Genomic DNA, 26135 nt, shown 5'->3' on the forward strand with positions numbered 1-26135 from the left:
AGCTTTTCTTGCAAGGAGCAATTGTCTTTTAATTTCATGGCTTCATTTTACTTAAGTAACATTTTTAATAAAAATATGATTTTTAGTTAATATAAATAAGACATCGCTGTCTTAAACTTTCTCAGACCCTCCAAATGAACATCTCATTTGCTTGCACAGTTTCAAGTTTTACTTGCACAGTTTCATACCTACCTTGAATGAATTTATCAGTTTAGTTCAGTTCAGTTGCTCAGTCATGTCCGACTCTTTGTGACCCCATGAATTGCAGCACACCAGGCCTCCCTGTCCATCTCCAACTCCCGGAGTTCACTCAGACTCACATCCATCGAGTTGGTGATGCCATCCAGCCATCTCATCCTCTGTCATCCCCTTCTCCTCCTGCTCCCAATCTCTCCCAGCATCAGAATCTTTTCCAATGAGTCAACTCTTCGCATGAGGTAGCCAAAGTACTGGAGTTTCAGCTTTAGCATCAGTCCTTCCAAAGAACACCAGTACTGATCTCCTTTAGAATGGACTTGTTGGATATCCTTGCAATCCAAGGGACTCTCAAGAATCTTCTCCAACACCATAGTTCAAAAGCATCAATTCTTTGGCGCTCAGCTTTCTTCATAGTTCAACTCTCACATCCATACATGACTACTGGAAAAACCATAGCCTTGACTAGACGGACCTTTGTTGGCAAAGTAATGTCTCTGCTTTTGAATATGCTATCTAGGTTGGTCATAACTTTCCTTCCAAGGAGTAAGCGTCTTTTAATTTCATGGCTGCAATCACCATCTGCAGTGATTTTGGAGCCCCCAAAAATAAAATATGACACTGTTTCCACTGTTTCCCCATCTATTTCCCATAAAGTGATGGGACCAGATGCTATAATCTTAGTTTTATTAATGAATTTATACTGTATACTTATTTATGTAAGTTATTTAGCATTAATTTTCTTTATCAATTTTCTGTGGAATCATAAGGATTCATTTAGCTTACCACACCAAAACTGTTAGAAAATATAGCATTAATATGCTTTTAACTATCTCCCTCTTCCTACAAATTATGCTATAGTTAACCTTTAACATCTTCTTTATGTTTTGTTGTTGTTCAGTTGCTTAGTCATGTCCGACTTTGTGACTCCATGGACTGTAGCATCCATGGCTTTCCAGTTCTTTACAATCTCGTGGAGTTTGCTCAAACTCATGTCCACTGAGTTAGTAATTCCATCCAAACATCTCTTCTTCTGTTGTTCCCTTCTCCTGGCGTCAGTCTTTCCCAGCATCAAGTTCTTTTCCAGTGAGTCAGCTCTTACCATCAGGTGGCCAAAATACTGGAGCCTCAGCTTCAGCATCAGTCCTTCAAATGAATATTCAGGGTTGATTTCCTTTAGGATTTCCTGGTTTGATCTTGCTGTCCAAGGGACTCTCAAGGGTATTCTCCAGCACCACAGCACAAAAGCATCAATTCTTTGGTGCTCAGCCTTCTTTATGGTCCAACTCTCACATCTGTACATGACTACTGGAAAAATCATAGCTTTGACTAGAAAGACTTTTTTTTTTTGAAAAGTGATGTCTCTGCTTTTTAATACACTGTCTAGGCTTGTCATAGTTTTTCTTGCAAGGAGCAAGTGTCTTAATTCCATGGCTGTAATCACCATCTGCAGTGATTTTGGAGCCCCCCAAAATAAAGTCTCTCACTGTTTCCATTGTTTCCCCGTCTATTTGCCCTGAAATGATGGGACTAGATGCCATGATCTTCATTTCTGAATGTTTAATTTTGAGCCAGCTTTTTCACTCTCTTTTACCTTTATCAAGAGGTTCTATAGTTCCTCTTCACTTTCTGCCATAACAGTGTTGTCATCTGCATATCTGAGGTTATTGATATTTCTCCTGGAAATCTTGATTCCAGCTTGAGCATTATCCCACCTAGCATTTCACATGATGTACTTACTCTGCATATAAGTTAAAAAAGCAGGGTGACAGTATACAGCCTTGACATACCCCTTTCCCAATTTGGAACCAGTCTATTGTTCCATATCTGGTTCTAACTGTTGCTTCTCGACCTGCATACAGGTTTCTCAGGAGGCAGGTAAGGCAGGTCTGGTATTCCCATCCTTTAAGAATTTTCCACAGTTTGTTGTGATCCACAGAAAGGCTTTAGCATAGTCAATAAAGCAGAAGTAGTTGTTTTTCGGGAATTCTCTTGCTCATTCCATGATCCAACAGATGTTGGCAATTTGATCTCTGGTTCCCCTGCCTTTTCTAAATTCAGTTTGTACATCTGGAAGTTCTTGGTTTACGTATTGTTGGGGTCTGGCTTGAAGGATTTTGATCATTATCTTGCTAGCATGTGAAATGAGTGCAATTGTGGGGAGTTTGGACATTCTTTGGCATTGCCCTTCTTTGTGATTGGAATGAAAACTGACCTTTTCCAGTCCTGTGACTTCATATTACAAATAAAAATATATTTTTATATTACAAATAGTATAGTCTTTATATTACAAATAATATTTGTATTGTTTGTATTTATAAAACATTCATTCTTTTAATTGATTAAAATTTAAAAATTAATTTTGAATTACTTTTATTTAGGTTGGTGGAAAAACTACAAAATGGTATAGAGATTTTTTGATATCCCTCACACAGTTTTCCTAACAGTAACATCTTATATAATAAAACAATTATCAAGACTAGAGAATTAATGTTGAAATAGTCCTACTAAAAACCATACTCAGTTTTACCAGTTTTTCCATCATGAATTTAGTAGTTATATTTTCTCAGTTTTGTGTATACGATAGCAATGTATCAATTTTTCCTTGTTTATTTTAATATTTGACTTCCCTCATACAGATATTTATTGAAACTCTACATTATCAGCCATCTAATGTATTTAGGTCAGAAGTCAAATCTGCAGTTTATTGAGAATAATGTTTGATTGGAAGGTTTATTAAATCCTCCTTTCCTTCAGTAATCTTACTTATCTCTACTCCTTTCTTTTTCATGTCTCACTGTTTTCTGCTAATAAATTGTTGCTTATGTTAACTTTCTTTGGGTCTTGGTTCAATTTATATATTTTCTTTTTACAATGCTAGAGATCCAACTTTATAGTGGATAAGTACATTGGAACATGAGCCGTATTTCCAGACTGACTGAACTGACTACTAACTAAATGTGGATCCCTGTGAATAACTTTACTTTCCAGGTTTTTTTGTTTTTTTTCCATGTTTGGTAGTTCTAGATGTTGGACTATATAATTATCTTGTATGTATAGTCTCTAAGCTATGTCTGACTCTTTTGCAACCCCATGGACTTTAGCCCACCAGGTTCCTCTGTCCATGGGATTTCCCAGGCAAAAATACTGAAGTAGGTTGCCATTTCCTTCTCAAGGGGAGATTCCTGGCCGAGGATCAAATTTGTGTCCCCTGTATTGCAGTCTGATTCTTTCCTACTAAGCCACCAGGGAAGCTCCATATGATTCTCTAGCTGCCTTTAGTCTCTGAAATACCAGCTTTAAAACTAGATTCCTGCCTAGTTTTATTATTGAATCTCCCCCTGATTCACTGCTTCAGTTTTATAAGTCTACCTCTGGACTAAAGAGGGTTATGACTGTATGCATTTTCTTAGGTAGCTATATAAAGTTATTGTGAGATAAATTACTATTAAGTGCTATTAAGACTTCCTTTATCACATTTAGCTATTATCCACACATATATTTTGCCTGTCATTTTCTCACTAGGTACTAATGAGGGCCTGAAATAAGTACACTTTTGGTAACTTAATATGTTAAGCTAATCTCCAGGAAGATGGTCACATTTGTTCTTTGTCCTGGTTATTATAAGTATAATGGAGATGTACAGCCTCTGACTTCTAAACTCAACTTGAAATTTAATGGTCACTGTCTTTCACTAAATATGATGTCTAAGCAAAGTGTGTTTCTTTTCAAGGTTCAATAAAAATTATCAACTGAAGTGACATCTATTTGGATGTTTAAATTACCAAACTCAAAAATATGAAACATATTAGAAAATATAGCTGGTAAAAACATCACTTTTTATGAAATGAAATTGTTCAAGTGACTTTTAATAGAGTTGCTTTTTCACTTAATAGAAGGAGATGGAGTAATTTAGTATTAGTGCAATAAGTTCCAAAGTATTTTCTTTTAAAAAATTGTAACCACTTCATAGGACCAAATGGAATATTCAAGAATATCTCCAATATTTTATGTTCAGATGTTGAGGCAATTTTTACTCTCTTCTCTCTCTCTCTTGGGCTTCCCTGGTGGCTCAGAGGGTAAAGCATCTGCTTGGAATGTGGGAGACCCAGGTTCATTCCCCGGGTCGGGAAGATCCCCTGGAGAAGGAAACTGGCAACCCACTCCAGTACTCTTGCCTGGAAAATTCCATGGATGGAGGAGACTGGTAAGCTGCAGTCCATGGAATCGCAGAGTCACACATGACTGAGCAACTTCACTTCTCTATCTCTCTTGCTAAGTGGATGGAATTGGGTAGCAAAAGGTTGTTAACAGAAGTTAGGAACAAAAGCTTTTCCAGATCACAGGCATGGCAGTGATGTACTAAGATTCTCTGGAGAAACAGGACCTATAGATTGTGTACATAAAGAAGAAGAAATAGAGATATATACTTAAAGAATTGTCTCACACAGTTGTAGAGAATAACAAGTCCAAAATCTACAGGATAGAATTACAGGTTGTAGATGCAGGGAAAAGTTGGTGATATTGCTGCTTAGATCCAAAGACAGTTTAGAAGCCAAATTCCTTCTTCCTCAGGAGACCTTGGTCTGCTTTCTCTTAAAGCCTTCAACTGATGGGATTAGATCAACATACATTATAGAGAGTAATCTATTCTATTTAAATTGCATTGATTTAAATGTTGATATCATCTAACAGTACCTTCACAAAAATATCTGGACTGATATTTAACTGAGTTTATGTGTACCATGCCCTGACCAAATTGACTTATAAGTTAGTTATCACACATAGCTAGTCGAATGATATAAAGTGTGGTAGTGTGGAACTCAGAAATGATTGTTATTTACAGTCATGTTCATATGCTTCTTTACTTCATCTGCATTGTTAAAAACATAAATTATAACTTTTTAGGATCTTTTCTTAAGAGACACTTCTCCATGGATCTCTCAGATTTCTGCATATCTTAGAGGAAGGCACCAATTGCCTTTTGTTCTGAAATATTCTAACAAGGATGTTTGCATAGAACAGAAACTTGGAAGAAGAGGTAGAACATCCATCCAATGCAAATAGGCAGGGCTGCTTATTGCCCATTAGAAAGTACTGGGTTTTCTAAATTCAGAATTCTTTTCCTATGCAATGGAGACCACTGTGTGTGAAGGCATCCATATAGGCCCATCCCATTTGGGATTGTGGACTAAAGGGACACCAGTCTGCTGATGACCATGCTGCTAGCTGTGCCATACCTGAACGACAAGTTTTGTGTCATCCACCATCATCCATGAAACAGAAACAGCTAACTTGTAAGCTTGAAGGTAGGGTAAACATCTCAGTTCTTAACAGGCTTTAATACGTTTTTATTCATCACTTTAGATTACTGTATTGGTAAGTATGGTGCATGCTGTGACATTCTCTTTATGCTCATACATGCTCATTATTGCACCAAAGATGAAACATCTGAATGTCATAGAGAAACCACCTGTATCACCTTCTCCCCAGACTGAAAATAAAAACATGTTCTTTTTTAAAATAGAAGGAAATCACTGTGTTGTAATATATGTTGTTCATCTGGGAATCAAGACCCCTACATGCACTTTACATATCTCTTTGAATAAAACAGCAAAGTACTTTGTTTCCATTGTGAGTAGCTTGTGTATTCACCCTCCTCAACCTAATAAATGAACCGAGGAAGGACCTGGAATGAAAATGAGGATGAGAGCATCAGCCTCAGCTAGCCACTGGGGGCAGATAATACAGTAAACTTTAGTCTGGCCAAGTACTCCTATAACCTTATGAGATAGAAAATTCAGTAGGCAAACACTGTTGCCACAGTGTTAATGAAAGGAACTTCATTCACACATGTTATATACATATGAGCTGTGTCACCTCGGGCCTTATTGAAATGCACAGAAAGAATTTGTATTAATTGAACCATAGGGATATGAGGCAGGAGAGTTGTCCAAGCACTAACTCTGAGGCATGATAACCCTGGCTCTGGATGTGTCTACATTTGTAGGGCACTTTCAGTTATTTAAGGCATGTGGTCATACTTTGCACTCATGCCAACACTTCTGGAATTTTAATACTTTGCTCTAACTCAGAAAAATAATGTTCATACTAAGGATAGAAAAACTTGAATACTTTGGAAAAATCTAGGCCCAGTGTTTTAATAGTGGCAGTTATGGGGTGTAATTTCCAATTAATTCTTTACAATATTAATCAAATTATTTTGTAAAGCATTAAGACTTATGCATTAATCTGGAGATATGATATGCACCTTAAGGAAACTAAAGCCATTGCTCACATCCTTAGCCATTTATTTATTTTTTTTTTATCTTGGACCCATTTTTAAAAATGGAAGGTTTCATTTTAACTATAAGAACTTTAATCCTCTTCTTTTCCATAAATATATAATATCTAAAAATTATACCCATAATAATGCTTTAGTTTTAGAATATATTTCCCAACTTCTTTTTAAATGCTTGTTTCACCTAATTGCATTAATTAAATAGCTTTCTGTTTTATTTTAAATCTATATAATTGTTCTTTTTCATTTATATAAATTTAATTATCTCTTATTCATCTTCACTTCATTTATGGTAGGTATCACTTATAGGAAATAACAATACTACTGTCAAGAATTTTTCACTTCAGTGAAAAATCTAGATTTTCATGGAGATGTATATTTTTCTAGCACACTATTATATATTATGTCTATTTATAAAAGTTATTCTTGATGTACTAGGACAATGTTTACAAATAAAAATTAATGAAAACTTTAATAATTTGAGTCAAATAATGTTAATCTTAAGTATTCACAGAGTACATGAAAAGTCTATTTTCAATCTGAATTATATAGATAAGTGTCTCAATTCTTTACTTTAAAGGGGATATACAAACATAATCTCAATCTATAAAAAATTAAAAGAAGCCATTATTATTGGAATTTTTGTTTTTTTGAAAAACTACAAGTAAGTTCTTTCCTATTGATAAATGAAAACAGGTATTTTTTTGAAGCATAAGGAAGACTTTGACCAGAGTTTTTAAAAAGGCCATAATTTTGTTTGCTCTTAGTTGTGTAGTGCTGATGATGCTCATGAGGTACTGAATGTTGATTTTGGAATGCAGACTACTTCAACTCTTACCCACAGGTATCAAAGCAATCTACTCCAGCAAGTTTCTTTTTAACAAACAACTTTCTTTCTTTTGAACAGTCATGTGTTTCTTTGAACTAGCAGTTAGTGTCTCTGTAGTTACCTGTTTGTTTGGAAGTTCAGTGTCGTAAACCTTCATATGTTATTAATCACCTAGTTGAAGGTTTCTTGTTATGGAGTTCCAAATGTCAGTCTCAGGCAGGTTTCAACCAAACCCTCTTGAATAAAAAATTATTTGTATATAAAACTAATGTTTTAGTTTTTCATCTAAGTCATAAGTTAAAGGAATATGCTAAATGATATAGAGGTGGAGTTTTACCTTACCAGTGTATATTTGTTGAGAAAAGGATCCATTGATTACCCAGTCTTTGTCCTACAGTTCTAAGAGAGGAAATTTCTCTGTGTCCAGTTAAAGATAGCCTAAAAAAGATTCCCAAGTGGCACATAACATTCATTTTTTACTTTTTTTTTGATCTTTTTTTTTAAATTTTATTTTATTTTTAAACTTTACAATATTGTATTGGTTTTACCAAATATCGAAATGAATCTGCCACAGGTATACATGTGTTCCCCATCCTGAATCCTCCTCCCTCCTCCCTCCCCATACCATCCCTCTGGGTCGTCCCAGTGCATCAGCCCCAAGCATCCAGTATCGTGCATGGAACCTGGACTGGCGACTCGTTTCATATATGATATTATACGTATTTCAATGCCATTCTCCCAAATCATCCCACCCTCTCCCTCTCCCACAGAATCCAAAAGACTGTTCTATACATCAGTGTCTCTTTTGCTGTCTTGTATACAGGGTTATTGTTACCATCTTTCTAAATTCCATATATATGTGTTAGTATACTGTATTGGTGTTTTTCTTTCTGGCTTACTTCACTCTGTATAATTTTTTACTTTTTTTTTTAATCTTAAAATTTACATTCAGTTTCATTCTTTCCAGAAAAGAAAAACACACATGCAAAAATAATATTAAAAAACATTTTAAGCTAGTTGATTCATTTCTTTCTCAAAAGATAGATACCTAAAGAGATTATAATAGTAGTGATACTGTTAGTAATAATATTCATAGCAACATTTATATAGTACTTATTATGTATCACATTATTTTTAATACTTTTGCATATATTAATGAATTTAATCCTCAAAACAATCCTATGCATTAAACACCATCATTACACCCATCATAAAAATCAGGGGTAACTTGCTCCATTAGAGAATAAGTGTCAGAGCCTAGGAACTGTAGTTCAAAAACTTGTGATTCTAATCTCTACTTTATGCAGTTCAAACATTTCAGTTTTCAAAGACAAAAACAAACCAATTAGAGACAGGATCTTCCCACATTCTGCTTTTTAGAATTCCATTCCATTCCACTCTATTCACAACTGACTCTGCATATCCTATTTCTAATTAAATTTGGCCATAGGTCAAAATGCAGGAAATCATTACTGAATAATCATTTCAAAAGAGAAAAACATAAGGTATATTCCTATCAAAAAAGCCCAAATACATGTACATTTTAATCCTGATGAATTAATAAAAACTAACACATCTTGAGAATTTATAATATTGCAGGCAGTATGCTAAGTATTTTACATGCAGTAGCTAATTTATATCTTGTTATCATCTCACAAGAGTCGGTGCTATTATTATCATCCCTTTTTAAATGGAAAAAATTAAGGATCAGAGTGACTGAATTGCTTACCCAAGTGTCAGAAATAAAATTTCAATCATATAATGCTTTAACTGCTTCACATAAAAAAGAAAACTGTCAAGTCAATTTCAAAAGATGTTTTAAAAGTGCAAAGGTTTTTAAAGAAAGAAGTTTCCATGCTGGAATAGATTTCAGATGTAATATAAATTTTGAAAACCAATAATCAAGATAAAAACCAGCCACAGACTATGATAAATAGAAAAGAGTAACTAGCTACTCTTTTCCATTATGCTAGAGCAGGAGAGTGCTCAGTAGAATTAAGTGTCAATAAAGTAAAGACAAAATTAAACTTTTTTCTAAGCATAGGCACAATTAACCTGTGCAAATTACTCGTATTGGTTGGTAATGAAGCAGATAGCTTAGTGAAATTGAGAACATATCTGAATCACTCTAATGAGATTTTCAGTTAGATCAAATCACACCTTCTATTAGTTATCCTGAGCTAGAGCTCATACTAATTAGCAAAAAGGGTCACAAAAGAAAATTTTATTTTTTCCAAGGCCAGAAGGCCATGATTAAAGAATATGATAATAGTCAATATTTATGACATCTATATATGGGGGAATGTCATGTAGATGGGCACAATAAAAGACAGAAATAGTATGCATCTAACAGAAGCAGAAGATATTAAGAAGAGGTGGCAAGAATACACAGAAGAACTATACAAAAAGATTTTCATGACCCAGATAACCCTGAAGGTGCGATCACCAACCTAGAACCAGACATTCTGGAATGCGAAGTCAAGTGGGTGACTGTAGCCATGAAATTAAAAGACGTTTGCTCCTTGGAAGGAAAGTTATGACCAACCTAGACAGCATATTAAAAAGCAGAGACATTACTTTGCCAACAAAGGTCCCTCTAGTCAAGACTATGGTTTTTCCAATAGTCATGTATGGATGTGGGAGCTGGACTATAAAGACAGCTGAATGCTGAAGAATTGATGCTTTTGAACTGTGTTGTTGGAGAAGACTCTTGAGACTCCCTTGGACTGCAAGGAGATCCAACCAGTCCATCCTAAAGGAAATCAGTCCTGAATATTCATTGGAAGGACTGATGCTGAAGCTGAAATTCCAATACTTTGAACACCTGATATGAAGAGCTGACTTATTTGAAAAGACCCTGATGCTGGGAAAGATTGAAGGCGGGAGGAGAAGGGGAGTACAGAGGATGAGATGGTTGGATGACGTCACCAACTCAACAGACTTGAGTTTGAGTAAGATCTGGGAGTTGGTGATGGACAGGAAAGCCTGGTGTGCTGCAGTCCATGGGGTTACAAAGAGTCGGATATGACTGAGCGACTGAACTAAACTATCATGTAGATTTCCCAGAAGTGTGTGAATGCTCATCTCTGTCTCTGATAAACTCCTACCTGTTATTGTATCCAGTAAGTGCCAGTTCTTTATCTTATAACAGAAGGAAAAGAGACAATGGTTTCCTGGGTTTTTAAAGAAGAGAAGGAGTTCATGGTAATTTTTTTCTGCCAGAGGAACAGAGTTATATTTATGATGTGTACAGTTTGGAAAGTGCTTTACATAATAGATGAAAGTGAGGAAAAGACCATAGAAAGAGCATAGTTATAAAAATCTCTACATTGGGGATCTATTCTATTGCTATTATGTGATAATAGACTGTCAACCTTCATTCATAAACATCAGAGTTTACCTTTCTATAAAGATTTGAACTAGAGGAGCTCATATGATTATATATTTAGAGTATTCCTTTAAATTATCAGTGCTTGTCTCTTATAGGAACCAGTAATGCTGTCCTTTTTCAAAGTAAGTCTAGAATATACAGAAATATTTTAACACTTCTTTGAGTTCACTCTTCCTGCAGTTCCATGGAGACAACCTTTTCTGGGCTTTCAGAGATGTTCTTCCACTGAACCTCTTCACCTCTTGGCAAAAAGGCATTTGCATTGTTTTGTTTATTCACATTATATATTACATGTTTAAACCTGCTTACTTTTGAACATACTATTTGATCACGCTACTTGACATTTTACTTCTGAACAGCCTATAAAACTATGTTTATATTCTGAAGACTCATTTTCACCCTCTTATCTCTCATCATATATTTTCCTATTTTTTGGCAGATTATTGTTTCAATTAAAATATCTCAAGAAAGGGCCTGTCATTCACATAATATGATGTTCAAAACAAAAGTGAAATCTGTTCTATGGGATGATATTGGCAAAAGTCTGACTCTAAAAGAATTTATGGATCAGAATGTATTCCTTTTACAATTAAGCTTTTTATTAAGTAGAACATAAGTACTGAACAGTAATATAAAATCTGTTTCTTTCTTGTTTTTGCTTTTTGCAGATCTGGATAATGTGGAGGGCATTGCTGTGGACTGGATAGGAAATAACCTGTACTGGACAAATGATGGCCATAGGAAGACTATTAATGTGGCCAGGCTAGAAAAGGCTTCTCAGAGTCGGAAGACTCTCTTAGAGGGAGAAATGTCCCACCCCAGAGGGATTGTGGTGGATCCTGTTAGTGGGTATGAGATGTTTGATTAGCTTTATATAAAGAAAATGATGCTAGATAAATTTGGTTTTTGCATACCTAAAAGAAGTAAGTTTTATTCCAAATGTACATTCACATATCAATGACCTGATTAGGAAAAGTTACTCATTTAATGATTTCCTCTCCTAGAGAATATGCTAAGTAAACTTACCAAAATACATTGAACTGATATAGATAAATTGTATAAAGAATATATTTACTTGATTTATTAGGACAACACTATCATTCTCTGTTTTAGATGGACTGACACCAAGATAAAAAATTCAAACCAACAAATCAATTGATTTAACTTTTAATTAAAGCCTATTGAAATTTAATATATTCAGAAAATAGCAACTTTTTGTTATTGCTAATTTACTAAGGACCAGGCAGTGTATTAAATAGGTTACTGTGCTCTGTCCATGATTCCCTATAACAATCCTCTGATTTAATTGCTATTCTTGTTCTTGTTTTGCAGAGAAATTGGTAACAAATCTGCCAAAGTTTTTTGATTATTAAGAAACTGTATAAATATTTAAACTCAAGACTTTATTCAAAACCACTTTGCTGCACTACTCTTGATTAGTCTAGATTGGGAATCATATAATTTTAGATATAACCAAAGTTTCCACATAGTGACATCATTTTATAATAGTAGGTGCTACTTTCTTTGGGATAGATTATTTTGTGCTATTCATGGGAATGTATTTTCCTTATATTATTACTCAGAGCTAACCTGAATTTAAATAATACTGGATGTATGAAAATACTGGAAAAAAAGGTGAAAATTCCTAATAGAATCTCAGAATGAAATGAGTGGTATGCATATTTTACATGTTCAGTTTTTGTCTGTGGTTTTTATCCCCTTCGTAGCTTGTGTTTCAGTGTTTCAGAATAGGATCACAAATTTATTTTTTATACTGTACCACATATATACAAAAAATAATTGACTAGGAAGCACATGACTCACTTGTAATTTGAGATCACCAGATTTCTGTTCCTAAAATTGTGTTGGGAATAGCTCCAGATACAATCAGGGTGCTTCTTTCTAGGCTGACCTAAGCAGGTGAACTCACTGATTTTTTTGTAAGGCATAATTATAAAGTAATTTCAGTGGTGTTCTGTGTGGATTCTTTAAATTTCTATTTTATTCCCGGACTTTTAAAGCAAGTCGTCTCTCTGAACTTAAACCAAGGCAATCCTAATATTAGAAGAAAATATTTAATCCACATTTTCAAAATTTCCTTGAGGCAAGATGTTTCAAATATATCTTACAACAAAATCTTCTTTCTCAGTATTCTGTTAGAGGAAAATATTTTCCAATAGAATTAAAGGCTTTTTCAGGTACTCAGGGAAATGACACTGAGCAGAGATTATGGAACCAGATGATTTGGAAGGAAATTCAGGTCCCTAGTCCTATCTCTTTCTTCAGATTCAGGAATCCATTTTAAACATTCCTAAGAGGCAAGCATCCAGTTTAGATTTGAAACCTACAACATGTAAACACATGATTCAAAACATTTAGGGACAAATCTGATATGACATTTTTTCTTTTCATTAAGTCAATTTCTGCATCCCTGTAGAACCTATCTACCAGCTAATCCTATGTTTGCCTCTAATGCTGCAAAGAATGAGTCTTCTACTTCTCTCATCAGATTTTTAAATAGAATATTGTTATCATACACCAACCTAAAAAACAGACATGAGCACATATATATGTATGTATGTATATGTGTGTACATATGTGTATACATGTATACACACATTTTTCCTATAAAAACGTACTATGCTCAGAGTGCTGCACTAGAACTACAGTAGTTAACAAAACAGGCATAGTCTTAGCCCTCATGAAGCATTTTGTGTTACATGAAGGGAATGGGGAGATGCAACAGTAAATAAGTACCTAATGAACAATTAATGTAACTTCTAGAAACCAAAGAAATGGAGTCAAACAAGCATGTTAAGGTGAAGGAGCTAACAGAAAACTGTTTAAATAGGTTTGCTGAAAAGCCTCTTTACGGTGCCATTATTTAAGTTGAAACTTTGTTTAGAGAAGGAACAAGCCATGAAGAGTGAGGAAAGAGTTCAGATCAAGAAAATGGTGCAGCTGAAGATTTTCAGTGGTTAGAGGAACCACTGTGAAGACAGTTGGGGCTGGTTGTGGATGGCAACTGGGAAAGTGACTGAAGATACAATCGTAAGGAAAGCAGGGCCTTGGGTACCGTGATGAGAACTTTGTTCTTCAGTGCAAGTGTAAAACAGAGTTGTGATATCATCAATTTATATTAAAAAAGCAAACTAATCTTACTATTCTGTGGCGAATGGATGGGAAGACAAGTAGAAATAGGACCATTTGAATTTGTATCCAAATAATTGCTTGACTGTAACATAAGCTTTTTTTTTTTAAACGAAGATGTGATTTAAGTTTGATAAGCTCTATTTTAAATAGCATAATATAATTATAAGCAAAACATTTTCAGAAAAAAGCTGATTTATTCATATTTTTTCTACCATAATACCTTTTGCAGCTGTACACAAGAAAGCATCACAGATATTCTCTGCTATAATAGCCTATTAACAAAAATTACTCTGTTCAGAACTGTTCTTATCAAAAGCTTCTGAACCAATTATAGAATTAGTAAAGGATTTATTCATTTATTTGTTTATTAAAATACATTGTTAAGTAACTACTGTATAGATAAATAGAAATCAGTAAGGCGATAAATGTCTTCAAGGATGTTATAAAGCAGTGTGCTTGGTGTAAACACACACACACACACCCCAGATACAAACACACACACACAGCACACAATTTACCTATAAATTAAAGTAGAATTAAATGCATATTCTTTGGGAATTTACCGAGATTTTAAAAGATTTTTGAAGTTTTAAAGTTCAGAATTGAACTTTAGAGGATGGAAAGAATTTCCAAATGAATTTCTTCAGGAGCTTAGAGTTTGGGGTCATAGGTTAGTCACTGTACTCTGAGGGACAATATGAGTACTTGTTTGGAAGCAGGGGGAGTTAGTGGTGATTTTGAGGTGAGATGAGTTTGTTAAGGCTAGAGCCGGGCACATGTGAAGGAACATAGCAGAAGGTGAGATTAGAACTATGCAGAAATCTTCAATGTCGTAATTAAAAGCTTTAACTTATTTTGCTGACAACAAAATAATTAGAAGGTTTTGAAGATAAAAATCACACTTTTTTCAATTTATGATTTAGGAAGACAAGTGAAAGGCATATGACAGCTCTATGAGAAACAACCCATCGGGAATTCCCTTTGAAAAGTGATGAAAGACAGATGGTAGCATTTGTAATACCAATAGAAATGTGAGCATTGAGACAGGAGACAGTGAAAGAATAGGATTGACAGGGCTCAACAGTTGTCAAAATGGGAGGAATTAATTATGATGGACTGTTCCTCAAGATGACAGCTCCAGATTAACTCCCCCTCTTCCAAACATTTCACATTTCATAATTTACACCAATAACTTAGAAACTTATACCTCCAGTTCTGATTTCTCAAAACATTGTCTCTAAGAAAAGATAAATGCAAAAACAATGCATATATCCCTCCAATCAGGATTTTCTATAACCCTGTCTTAAGCAAGAGCACCACATCCTCTAGTTAAAAGCTAGATATCATCTCATCAACTCAATCAAGTTTTAAAACAGTAAAATTTATTTTAATTCCATGACAGAAAATCTTACAGATTTAAATTTTGGGGGATTGACCATCAGATAATACAGTTTAAATTGGAGACATGATTAATGTCAACAAAACCAAGTTTAATGTTACAGAGTATAAATATGAACAAGGAATAAGCCCTGCCCATAATTATTTGAACATTTAAAAATAGAATTATCAGACATGCAACACCATCAAAATCAATACAAGGTATAAATGCTATAAATTCTATAAAATAACTAAGAACTGTCACTGGGAAACAGAAAAAAGGGCTAATTTTGAGAGAGACTAGGGATAGACTTCATTAAGAAATTTAATTTGACCAGGTCTTGAAAAATAGAGGTGTATTCTTTCTTGTAATAAGAAAGGACAGCTTAACTTAATTTTTATTTGAGGGATACCCCAAGTCCAACCTATAAAAATATTTGTTAGCTCCTGCTTATTTTATGGGCTTCCCTGGTGGTTCGACAGTTAAGAATCCACCTGCAAAGTGGGAGACCTGGGTTCCATCCCTGGGTTGGGAAGATCCCCTGGAGGAGGGGCTTGGCTTATTTTATAGGTTTTTCCATTTTGTGTGTTTTTGAATGATCATCTTTGATAATGATTATATGGCTTGACAATATAACTGTTAATCAGATAATGAAATGGGTAGGTAATGATCACATATCTAGTTTCTGTCAGATGTGCTGAGTGTGTGTGCTCAGTCCCTTCAGTCATGTCTGACTCTTTGTGACCCTATAGACTGTAGCCTGCAATGCCCCTCAGTCCACGGATCCTCCAGGCAAGAATACTGGAGTGGGTTGTCATTTCCATCTTTAGGGGATCTTCCTGAGCCAGTCATCAAACCCACGTTTCCTGCATCTCTTGCAATGCAGGTGAATTCTTTTACCATTGAGCCAGCGAGGAGGACCCATTTTTGTCAGATAGGCGTCACTTATTTAAGTTTTGTTTTTCTTATATTTTGTTTGATTAAAAATAATCTCAGATAATGGATCGTATCACAAACAATTCTGTTTTTCAAATAGTAATTCAATATAAAATATGTTAGGCTTCCCTCATAGGTCAGTAAGTAAAGAATCTGCCTGCCATGCCAGAGAAATGGGTTTGATCCCTGGGTCAGAGAAGGAAATGGCTACCCACTCTAGTGTTCTTGCCTAAAAAATCTTCATGGACTGAGGAGCCTGGCAGGCTACAATTCATAGGGTCACAAGAATCAGACACGACTTAGGGACTAAACCACCACCACCAGGCTATCAAGAATTATCTTGTGTGGTGTATGTGTATGTTTGCACACTCATATATGTGTGATTTGGGTTATGATTAACTGTTTAAAATTTCATGAAAGATATCAATATAGATGAAAAAGTTTTCTACTTCTTGTACATAATTGATTTATATAGTTAAAGTCAAGTAGTTTTACCTAACTAGTACTGGACTAGAGCAAATGAATCTTCTGTTTATTCCTAATTTGTCCAAGTAATAAAGTCACTTCAATAGGCATGATACAAACTAAGCATAATGCCATGTTTTTTTCTACGATTAGAAAAAAATCATTTTGACTTTAGCATTTTGACTTGCTAAAGTCACCAATCTAAATATATTTACTCAGGTCTAAAAAGGAATATCAGCATAATTATAAACTGTTAAAAGAATTTAAAAAGAGTTTAATTGACATAAACGAGTGGATGGTATGTTATATCCTTAGCTGTCCCCATTCTGCTGGCTTAGATCATGGTAAGAATTTTAGTCATGAACACAGATTTGTCTAAAATTACCTTAGAAATTCTTTAAAATCCAGAACATGTGAGAGGCAAAGGTATTTAATAAGGGCATTTCCAAGGTTAGCAGCTTAGAAAAGCTTTGAAGCTTTATAAAGTTGTATATAAGATGATAGAATTAAACCCTACACTTTAATTAGTAACTCAGGAACTTTCACATGACCCCTAAAAGTACAACACATGTGGAGGGTTTTAACCTTATTCATGAGGCAGTTGGAACATTAGCTCAAAACCCCCTCTCCCACTGTTATAGCTTACACAAAAGATTTGTTTTTAAAGGCAGATGCTTTTGTTTGAAATAGAAATTAAAGCTCAAACTCTCAAGGTCAGTCAACCTGCTGTTATTAAACTTATGTGCACCTCAATCATCTTCTGTGGGTTTGGGGGGTAATAATAAGCAGCAATAAAGCATAGATAATTTGCATCAGGAAGACAAATTAGACCTGGCCAAACAAACCCAGTATGCCTGTGCCCTTTAGAACTAAGACAATCCAACTGCTTGTCTTGAAAAATAATAATAATTTATCTGGGCTTAAATAATGTCTGGAGTAGATCATTAACTGTGCTATCATTGTCATGCCAGTCAATCTACTATTTAATCATATAATTGATTATATGTTTTATAAGTGGACATTTAAAAATAGCAATGCCTCAAGAGTCATTTCACAATCTTGGTATCAATACCAAAAAAAAAAAAAAAGGAATCAATATTTGGCACTTACTGATAGGTTAATGAATAAACAAGTCTAGTAAGTACAATAGTAGGGGTTGCGGGTTTTCTGAAATGTGTCTACTTGGACTGGCTTTACTTCACAATTTTTGTTTAATTTTTAATTGAAGGATGATTGCTTTACAGTGGTGTTGGGCCTTACAACAACAGGAATCAGTCACAATTATATGTGTGTGTGTGTCCCCTCCCATTTGCGCCTCCCCCCGCCCCCATCCCACCCCACTGCACCAATCTTAACTTCCCTGAGTATTTCACAGCTACCTCCTCCTTTGGGCAGATAAGCATTTAGATAGGAGAAAAAATCAGGATGTAATTAATTTCTGTGGAGCTGCCAAACCTGAGGTAGCATCCCACTATACTGGCAGCTGACTGAGATAACACATGCACTCTGGTTTTTCACGTCTTAGCTGGATGTATTGGACAGACTGGGAGGAAGATGAAATAGATGACAGCGTGGGAAGGATCGAGAAGGCCTGGATGGATGGCTTCAACCGGCAGATTTTTGTGACTTCAAAGATGCTGTGGCCAAACGGTTTAACTCTGGACTTTCACACCCACACATTATACTGGTGTGACGCCTATTATGATCATATTGAGAAAGTGTTTTTGAATGGAACTCACAGGAAGGTAAAAGACAAATGCTGCTGTTTTAACCCACGGGCTTCTTTCGCAGAGCCCTGTTGTGTTGTGTTAAAAATACTTTCAAGTTTATTTTTATCCCTCTGAGGTAGCTGCCAGTAGTCTCTGTGGGGTGGCTGAAGGAGGCTGAGCATTAAGCAGTGCAGCTGGCACTTGCCTCCGGGAGACCAGGCCCAGCTCACTGTGGTATGCCAGGATTTGTGGGATTTTCTAAAAGAATCTCTTAGGATATCAGAGCTATTTGAAAATGGTATTTCCACAGTATTGATGTTTGCTAGGACAAACCAACTCAATTTGGTTCAAGTATCTTCAAGTATTTGAAGCTGAAATTTAGCCTACGTATTGTGACAAAGTTATTATAATTCACTTACTCAAATAAAGAACTTCATAACATGGGAATTGGAATACAAGAGTAGACTGAATTTCGGGCCCATGGATGTGAATAAATATCAACATCTTCTTACCTCTTTTGGTAGAATCATTGCAAAATGATTTTGAAATAATTCTGTGAAATGGAGGACGCCATTGACTGTGTGAGAGAGGCAACATTGGCAAAATATCACCTCTATATTCTCTCCTATAGTCAGTCACCTCAGCACATATAGCCTTATGAATGGCTTCAATATTTAGTTAAATAGTAAGAAAATGGAATATGAGAAATTACCAAAATGTTTCCTTTGACAATATACTTCCTTCTTTTTTTCGAAAGGGTGTTTGCACAATTGACCAAGCCTATCTCCTAAAGATTCTATTTGAGAAATGTAGTGCATTAATCAGTTAAGACTATTTCAATCATTGGTTAACTCTAACAATGCTTTAAATGTCTTTCCCCAAATAAGTAAGATTGATTTGCATTTAACCTAATGTTACAGGCTTAAGAAGTATTAAATCAATACCTTCCATCCACTCTCAGTGTTATAAGACCATGTTGTATCCCTTGGCTATTGGATGAGCAATATTGCAAGATATATAATGCCACTAATTACTCAGATCAATTTCTATCCCAGAATGTCTTACTGAAACATCATAAGAAAAGAGATAAGGAAGAGTATCAAAGTTATTTTATCGTTTGTATTTCTTGACCATATGTATAATTTTGTGTATGAGAGAATTGAAATGGATGCAATGTAAATGGTCTCCTTCAAATAACATGCCCTAAAAACAGGAAAATATGCTCACATTGTGAAATCCATTTTTCAGACATACTGAGAGAAAAGTTTTTAGTTAGATCATTGTTCTACTTATTTGAGTATTCTCTCTAAATATTTGGTTATGTTTCTAAAGTCAGTTCTGATTTTTCACAATGTGTTTATATTTTACAGATTGTTTACAGTGGGAAAGAGTTGAACCATCCTTTTGGACTGTCGCATCATGGGAATTATGTGTTCTGGACTGATTATATGAATGGTTCCATTTTTCAACTAGATTTGATAACTAATGAGGTGACATTACTGAGGCGTGAAAGACCACCCTTGTTTGGGCTTCAGATTTATGATCCACGAAAGCAACAAGGTATTAAAAACCATGTAAAATTGCATCTGAGTTTTACATATAATAGTACTTCACAGAGGTTGCATAAAGATTTTATTTTGGCAGTGTTGCTGAAGTTTTGTGATAAAAGGTGTCTAGTCACTCCAAAGTCAATCAAATCTTAGCCTTTGTTACCATAAAAATTTATTATTTATTGTTCAAAATATCCTGAGTGAGTAACTCTGTGAATTTTATTAGAGTGAAGTTCAAGGATTTTTCCAGATACTTCCTTTTTCATGTCATTTATACTGGAGAAGGCTGTTAAAGTAAAAATCCTCAATGTTTTCAAAGAGTCAGTATTGTAAGAAGTGGAAAAACTTTCAGTGTGGAAGCAACATTGTGGGAAAATGTTAAAATATATATATGTATAATATAAGGATAATAGTATTTTTTAAAATATCAGTGTATTTATCTGATCAATTCATATACATTTGAGGTATATTAAATTATTATAGATGTTATGAAAGTGAAATGATCTACTCTGATATTCATGTCTTATTAAATCAGAAAAAATTTTTATATTTTTAATCTGCATGAGTTATTAATATTTATTAGGCTATCCACAAACAGAATTACTCAGAATTTAGGTAACAAAGAGAATAACGTTTAAACATATACATTACCATATGTAAAATAATAGCCAGTGGGAATTTGCTGTATGACTCAGGGTGTTGTCTTATTGAGAATATGTGTTCAGCCAAATTGATTGATTATTTTTCATTAACTTAGGAGAAATAATCAATACTTTGAGTTTATTACCAAGAGCAGACAATAGAATGTAGAAATGATGCCTGGTCAACATCTTTTTTGGTCAATAGACATTGAAATTAGATAACCTACTTTGAATCTAAATATTTGCTACCTTTTTCTACATTGATTAAAGTGGTCAGATTATGAAACAAAATGTTCTCTGGTGTTCAAATGTAAACATGTTATCATGTTACATTTTTCTTTCAGTGAGATTTATCTTTGCATCTTTTGAATATTAAATATTAATAAATATTTAGAAACATAATAATCAGTGGCATATAAATTTTGATTAAATACTCTTGATAGACCTTTTTGAAAATAAACTTGTAATTGAATAGAAAACCATGTCGTGCATATCATTAATTCTTCATGGAAGAAAATAAGCTGATCTTATATAGCTTTATACCTTGTTTTTCTACAGTATATGACTGTATATACTATGAGGTATTTAAAGAGAGGGTTATAAAATTGTTCCATATATCTAATATAAAAGAAAAAGCTTATATTTATAGTATAGAGTATATTTACATATAGTATTCATATATATGCCTATAAGTACATGCATATAAATACACAGATGATAGCTAATATCACACACACACACACAACCACAGGAACACCATGAAAAATATTTAGGAATGCTATCAATGCCACAACCAAACTTTTAGACTCGGTGTTAGAAAATTAGTAATCAGGAAAAACTCTATCCAATTACTTGGTAATATGCCAATTAATCTCAGAACAATAGATATATAATCATACTAAACAGAAAGTTACATTTAGGAATTAATTTCTGAGTAATTTTGAGGGGCTTATGGTCAAAATGTTTTTATCATATCAAATTGTTTCTTCTCATTTAATTGAAAAGCTTTCTTTCCTTTTCATTTACATTAGCTATCTAGAACAATTTTATAACCCTCTCCTAAAATAATTCATAGAAAGTATAGCAATTACATAAAACTAACACTTTTTTAGCTTTTTATTATCTAGTTTCAGAAGTGCACTTATATTTCCTGCATGTTTAGAGAATGACATCATTACTTAAGGACAATATTCTTAAAAATGTTGATGAATAATTTCCCATATCAAATTAAAAGTAATAGATCAGCTTCTATGATAAATATATGAAATTTGTTGTTGTTTAATCATTAAGTCACATTTGATTATTTCTAACAGTTTAGACTGTAGCCCACCAGGCTCTTCTGTCCATGGAATTTTCCACGAAAGAATACTCAAATAGGTTCCATTTCCTACTCCAGGGGATTTTCCCAATCCAGGGATTGAACCCGTGTCTCTTGCATCTTCTGCATTGACAGGCAGATTCTTTACCACCATGCCACCTGGGAAGCCCTACTGTCTCTCAGAGTTTGCTCAAATTCATGGCCATTGAGTCAGTGATGCTATCTAACTATCTCATCCTCTGCTGCTCCCTTCTCATGCCCTCAATCTTTCCCAGCATCAGAGACTTTTTCAATGAGTCGGCTCTGCACATCAGGTGGCCAAAGTATTGGAGCTTCAGCAACAGTCCTTCCAAAGAATATTCAGGGTTGATTTCTTTAGGGTTGACTGATTTGACCTCCTTGCAGTCCAAGGGAAGCTCAACAGTCTTCTCCAACATCAAAATTTGAAAGCATCCATTCTTCAGCGCTCAGTCTTCTTTATGGTTCAGCTCTCACATCCATACATAACCACTGGAAAAAGCATAACTTTGACTATCTTTACTTTCATAGCTGCAGTCACTGTCCACAATGATTTTGGAGGCCAAGAAACTAAAATCTATTACCACTTCCACTTTTTCCCCATCTGTTTGCCATGAAGTTCAGTTTAGTTCAGTTGCTCAGTTGTGTCTGACTCTTTGCAGCCCCATGGGCTGCAGCATACCAGGCTTCCCCATCTATCACCCACTCCCCGAGTTTACCCAAATGCATGTCCATCGAGTCGGTGATACCATTCAACCATCTCATCCTCTGTTGTCCCCTTCTCCACCTGCCCTCAATCTTTCCCAGCATCAGGGTCTTTTCAAATGAGTCAGCTCTTTGCATCAGGTGGCCAAAGTATTGGAGTTTCAGTTCAACATCAGTCCTTCCTATGAACACTCAGGACTGATCTCCTTTAGGATGGACTGGTTGGATCTCCTTGCAGTCCAAGGGACTCTCAAGAGTCTTCTTCAACACCACAGTTCAAAAGCATCAGTTCTTTGGTGCTCAGCTTTCTTTATAGTCCAACTCTCACATCCATACATGACCACTGGAAAAACCATAACCTTGACTAGACGGACCTTTGTTGGCAAAGTAATGTCTCTGCTTTTTAATATGCTGTCTAGGTTGGTCATAACTTTCCTTCCAAGGAGTAAGCATCTTTTAATTTCATGGCTGCAGTCACAGATGGGATCAGATGCCATGATTTAGTTTTTTGAATGTTCAGTTTTAAGCCAGATTTTTTACTCTCCTCTTTCACCCTCATCAAGAGGCTCATTAGTTCCTATTCACTTTCTTCCATTAGAAGGTATCATTTGCCTGTCTGAGGTTGTTGATATTTCTCCCAGAAGTCTTGATTCCAACTTGCGATTCATCTAGCTGGGCATTTTCCGTGATATAGTGCTCTGAATATCAGTTAAATAGCAGCTGACAGTATACAGCCGTGTCATACTCCCCTCCCAATTTTGAACCAGTCAATTATTCCATGTCTAGTTCTAACTGGTGCTTCTTGACCAAGACGTTTCAAATCCTAAAGGCACTAAAAATGAGTCCAGAATTGATATTCCCCTCTCTCCACTTCTGAAAGCCTGCTGGCTCTAGTAATTATCTGAGGAGTCGTCAATACTCTTCACCATGACAAGGCTGTGATCCATGATGGGGTTATGAAATTTACTAATTATTAACTGTAATTATAACTACCAGTAAGTGGGCTAAATATTCTTATTTAAATCTCACTGAAGACATTTAATATAAGTCCTATTTATTTATAGTATACATATGAGAAATTCAAGAGTCAGGCAAATGTAGCCATTCTCCTCAGAAAACAAGGAGCCAGGGTTCAAATTCAAGTTTATCTGACCACAAAAGAGTTTTATATGATTCATTTATGTAGCCATTTTAATTTATTAAAATTGTATAGCTACTATATTTTTAGATATGGGAAAGGGACATGTGTTTTTTTTTAATCATTGTAATTTTATTATTAAAATTTTTATTAAATTATTTTTTTAATATAAAGAGTCCCTGGACTACACATTTATAGAATTGAGGATTCAACAATCTTAGACTATAAAGCACTAGTATATCAGATACACCTTTAAAAATATATCTTTAATCTGCCTTAAAATGCAAATTATGTAGCGCAGATTATATATATTCTTACTCACATAGAAACAAGATACTTTATCTTGTTACAACAGACATATCTGTCCACATACTTGTACCTTGTTTCTACACACACAAATAACTGTTTCTGTCATTCAACTTGCTAACTGTAAGTTTCATTCATTCACTTACACAGTCTGTGGCAGACACTGTAAGGGACAGAAGAATCCTACTTCTCCTAATTATTAGATTGAGGAAAAAAGGTAATGTTTTTGGTCCAGACAGACCTTACCTTAAACTTCATTTAAAAAACTATTCGTCATTTATTTTCCTTGCATATTTCATTTTTTTAAAAGTACTTCCTAAATGACTTAATCTAGAATTTTAGTTTGTTGTTTTCAGTTATTTTTCTGACCCTTATTGATCTAATTTTATTTTGTCATATATAAACAAGTCAGAGTATAGGAGCATAAATTTTAGATTAATATAAATTCTTATTTCTATTCATTTGGAAAATATATGAAAAAAAGAAATAATATGAATTACCTGGAAATAAATAATAATTTGTGCTCTAAATCCTTACTTTTATAATGATTATTTATATATTTTTTCTAAATATTAGAGAAGTCATTTAATTCTTTAGGTCTTCAGTAGTTTCACCCACAATGAGATGAAACCTATCTTTATAATTTTATTATAAACTTAAAAGTGTAGAGAGGGCAATGGCACCCCACTCCAGTACTCTTGCCTGGAAAGTCCTATGGACGGAGGAGCCTGGTGGGCTGCAGTCCATGGGGTCGCTGAGGGTCGGACACAACTGAGCGACTTTACTTGACAACCCACTCCAGTGTTCTTGCCTGGAGAATTCCAGGGACAGGGTGCCTGGTGGGCTGCTGTCTATGGGGTCGCACAGAGTTGGACACGACTGAAGTGACTTAGCAGTGAGGTAACTAACCCTGGGATTGATGAATTATATATATTCAAAATGAAAGCTATCAATATGTTAATGAACACTTTTATTGATATTTATGTGTAAAGATTTTACTGCTCTTTGTAGTCAGTCATGTTTTCAAGAAAATATTTTTATATGACTACTTTTGCAAGGTATTAACATTTCAGTATTATATAAATCCTATCTGGAATATGTTTAAGTGATAAATTAAAAAAAAAATTGGGATATAACTAAAATAAAAACATTCTAAGCAGTTTCTAATGAGATATGGAATTATTCAAACTAATTTAGATTTTGAATTTCTATCATGACAGTACAAATACCAATTTCTCTCTTTTAATATACTGTACTCACAGAAAATGAATATACTTTAAATCTTGAATATAGTAATTTATTTCTAAATACTTAAATTTTATATTCAGTAGCAATAGTAAGTATGAATCATGCTGTTGAATTAAAGAGTATGACTTTCAGCATATATTTTTGGTAGGAAAATATAGCATAATATTGTTTTTAGTACTTTCTTCTTTTCTTACTGCTGTATATTATTCATATACTTCTTAAAATATTTTGAGTTAATTCTCATTTTCTAGATTCTGTATGTTACTAAAATATTCACTATATAATTTAATCCTGTACAAAATGTGCATAGTATAGACAGAACACCTATGCATCCTATGAAGTATTATATGTTCATTCCATTGTCTTGGAATAAATATGACTAAATCTGGAAGTTGCCTAAAAATGTTCTTTATTCCCTGTTGAAAAAAACCTGAACTGAATTTAATTTCCTTAGCTTAAAAAAAATATATATATAAATGTATATATATATATATATATTTAATTTTTATAAACATTGCAAATTAAATTTACTTCTCAGAATAATGAGAAAAAAATAATTATACACTTTAATTTTTTTTCTGATCTGAGGACACAATGATAATCTATGGGAGTGAGTTAAATATTTATTGCATATAGCAATCTTTCAAGTTTTTTAGCTCATTTATTAATACTCTTCACATCTAACCCCTGAAGCCCAAAGCATAATGGCCTAGTCTGTCACTTTTGTCACATTTTTGGCACTTGAACTTTAACTGCCAATACAGTTTTAATCATCATATTATTGACTATATGTCTCCCAGTAATTAAAACTCTTAATTTTTAATGTTTGAGTAAAATATTCTGATGTAATTGAA

General features: G+C 34.3%; 1 protein-coding gene across 1 annotated transcript in view; it reads left to right on the plus strand.

The window, feature by feature from the left end:
- LOC133260480 (low-density lipoprotein receptor-related protein 1B-like) overlaps nt 1-20128 on the plus strand; it is a 1291692-nt gene extending 1271564 nt beyond the window's left edge. Inside the window, exons 12-14 of the mRNA XM_061438868.1 lie at nt 11385-11565; nt 18174-18393; nt 19728-20128. Of these exons, the coding sequence (XP_061294852.1) occupies nt 11385-11565; nt 18174-18393; nt 19728-20060 (734 nt within the window). The 3' untranslated portion in view covers nt 20061-20128. The remainder of the gene's footprint in view (nt 1-11384; nt 11566-18173; nt 18394-19727) is intronic.
- Nucleotides 20129-26135: the final 6007 nt, after the last annotated feature.

The sequence above is a fragment of the Bos javanicus genome, chromosome 2 (genome assembly GCF_032452875.1).
Source record: "Bos javanicus breed banteng chromosome 2, ARS-OSU_banteng_1.0, whole genome shotgun sequence".
Taxonomy (NCBI): Eukaryota; Metazoa; Chordata; class Mammalia; order Artiodactyla; family Bovidae; genus Bos; species Bos javanicus.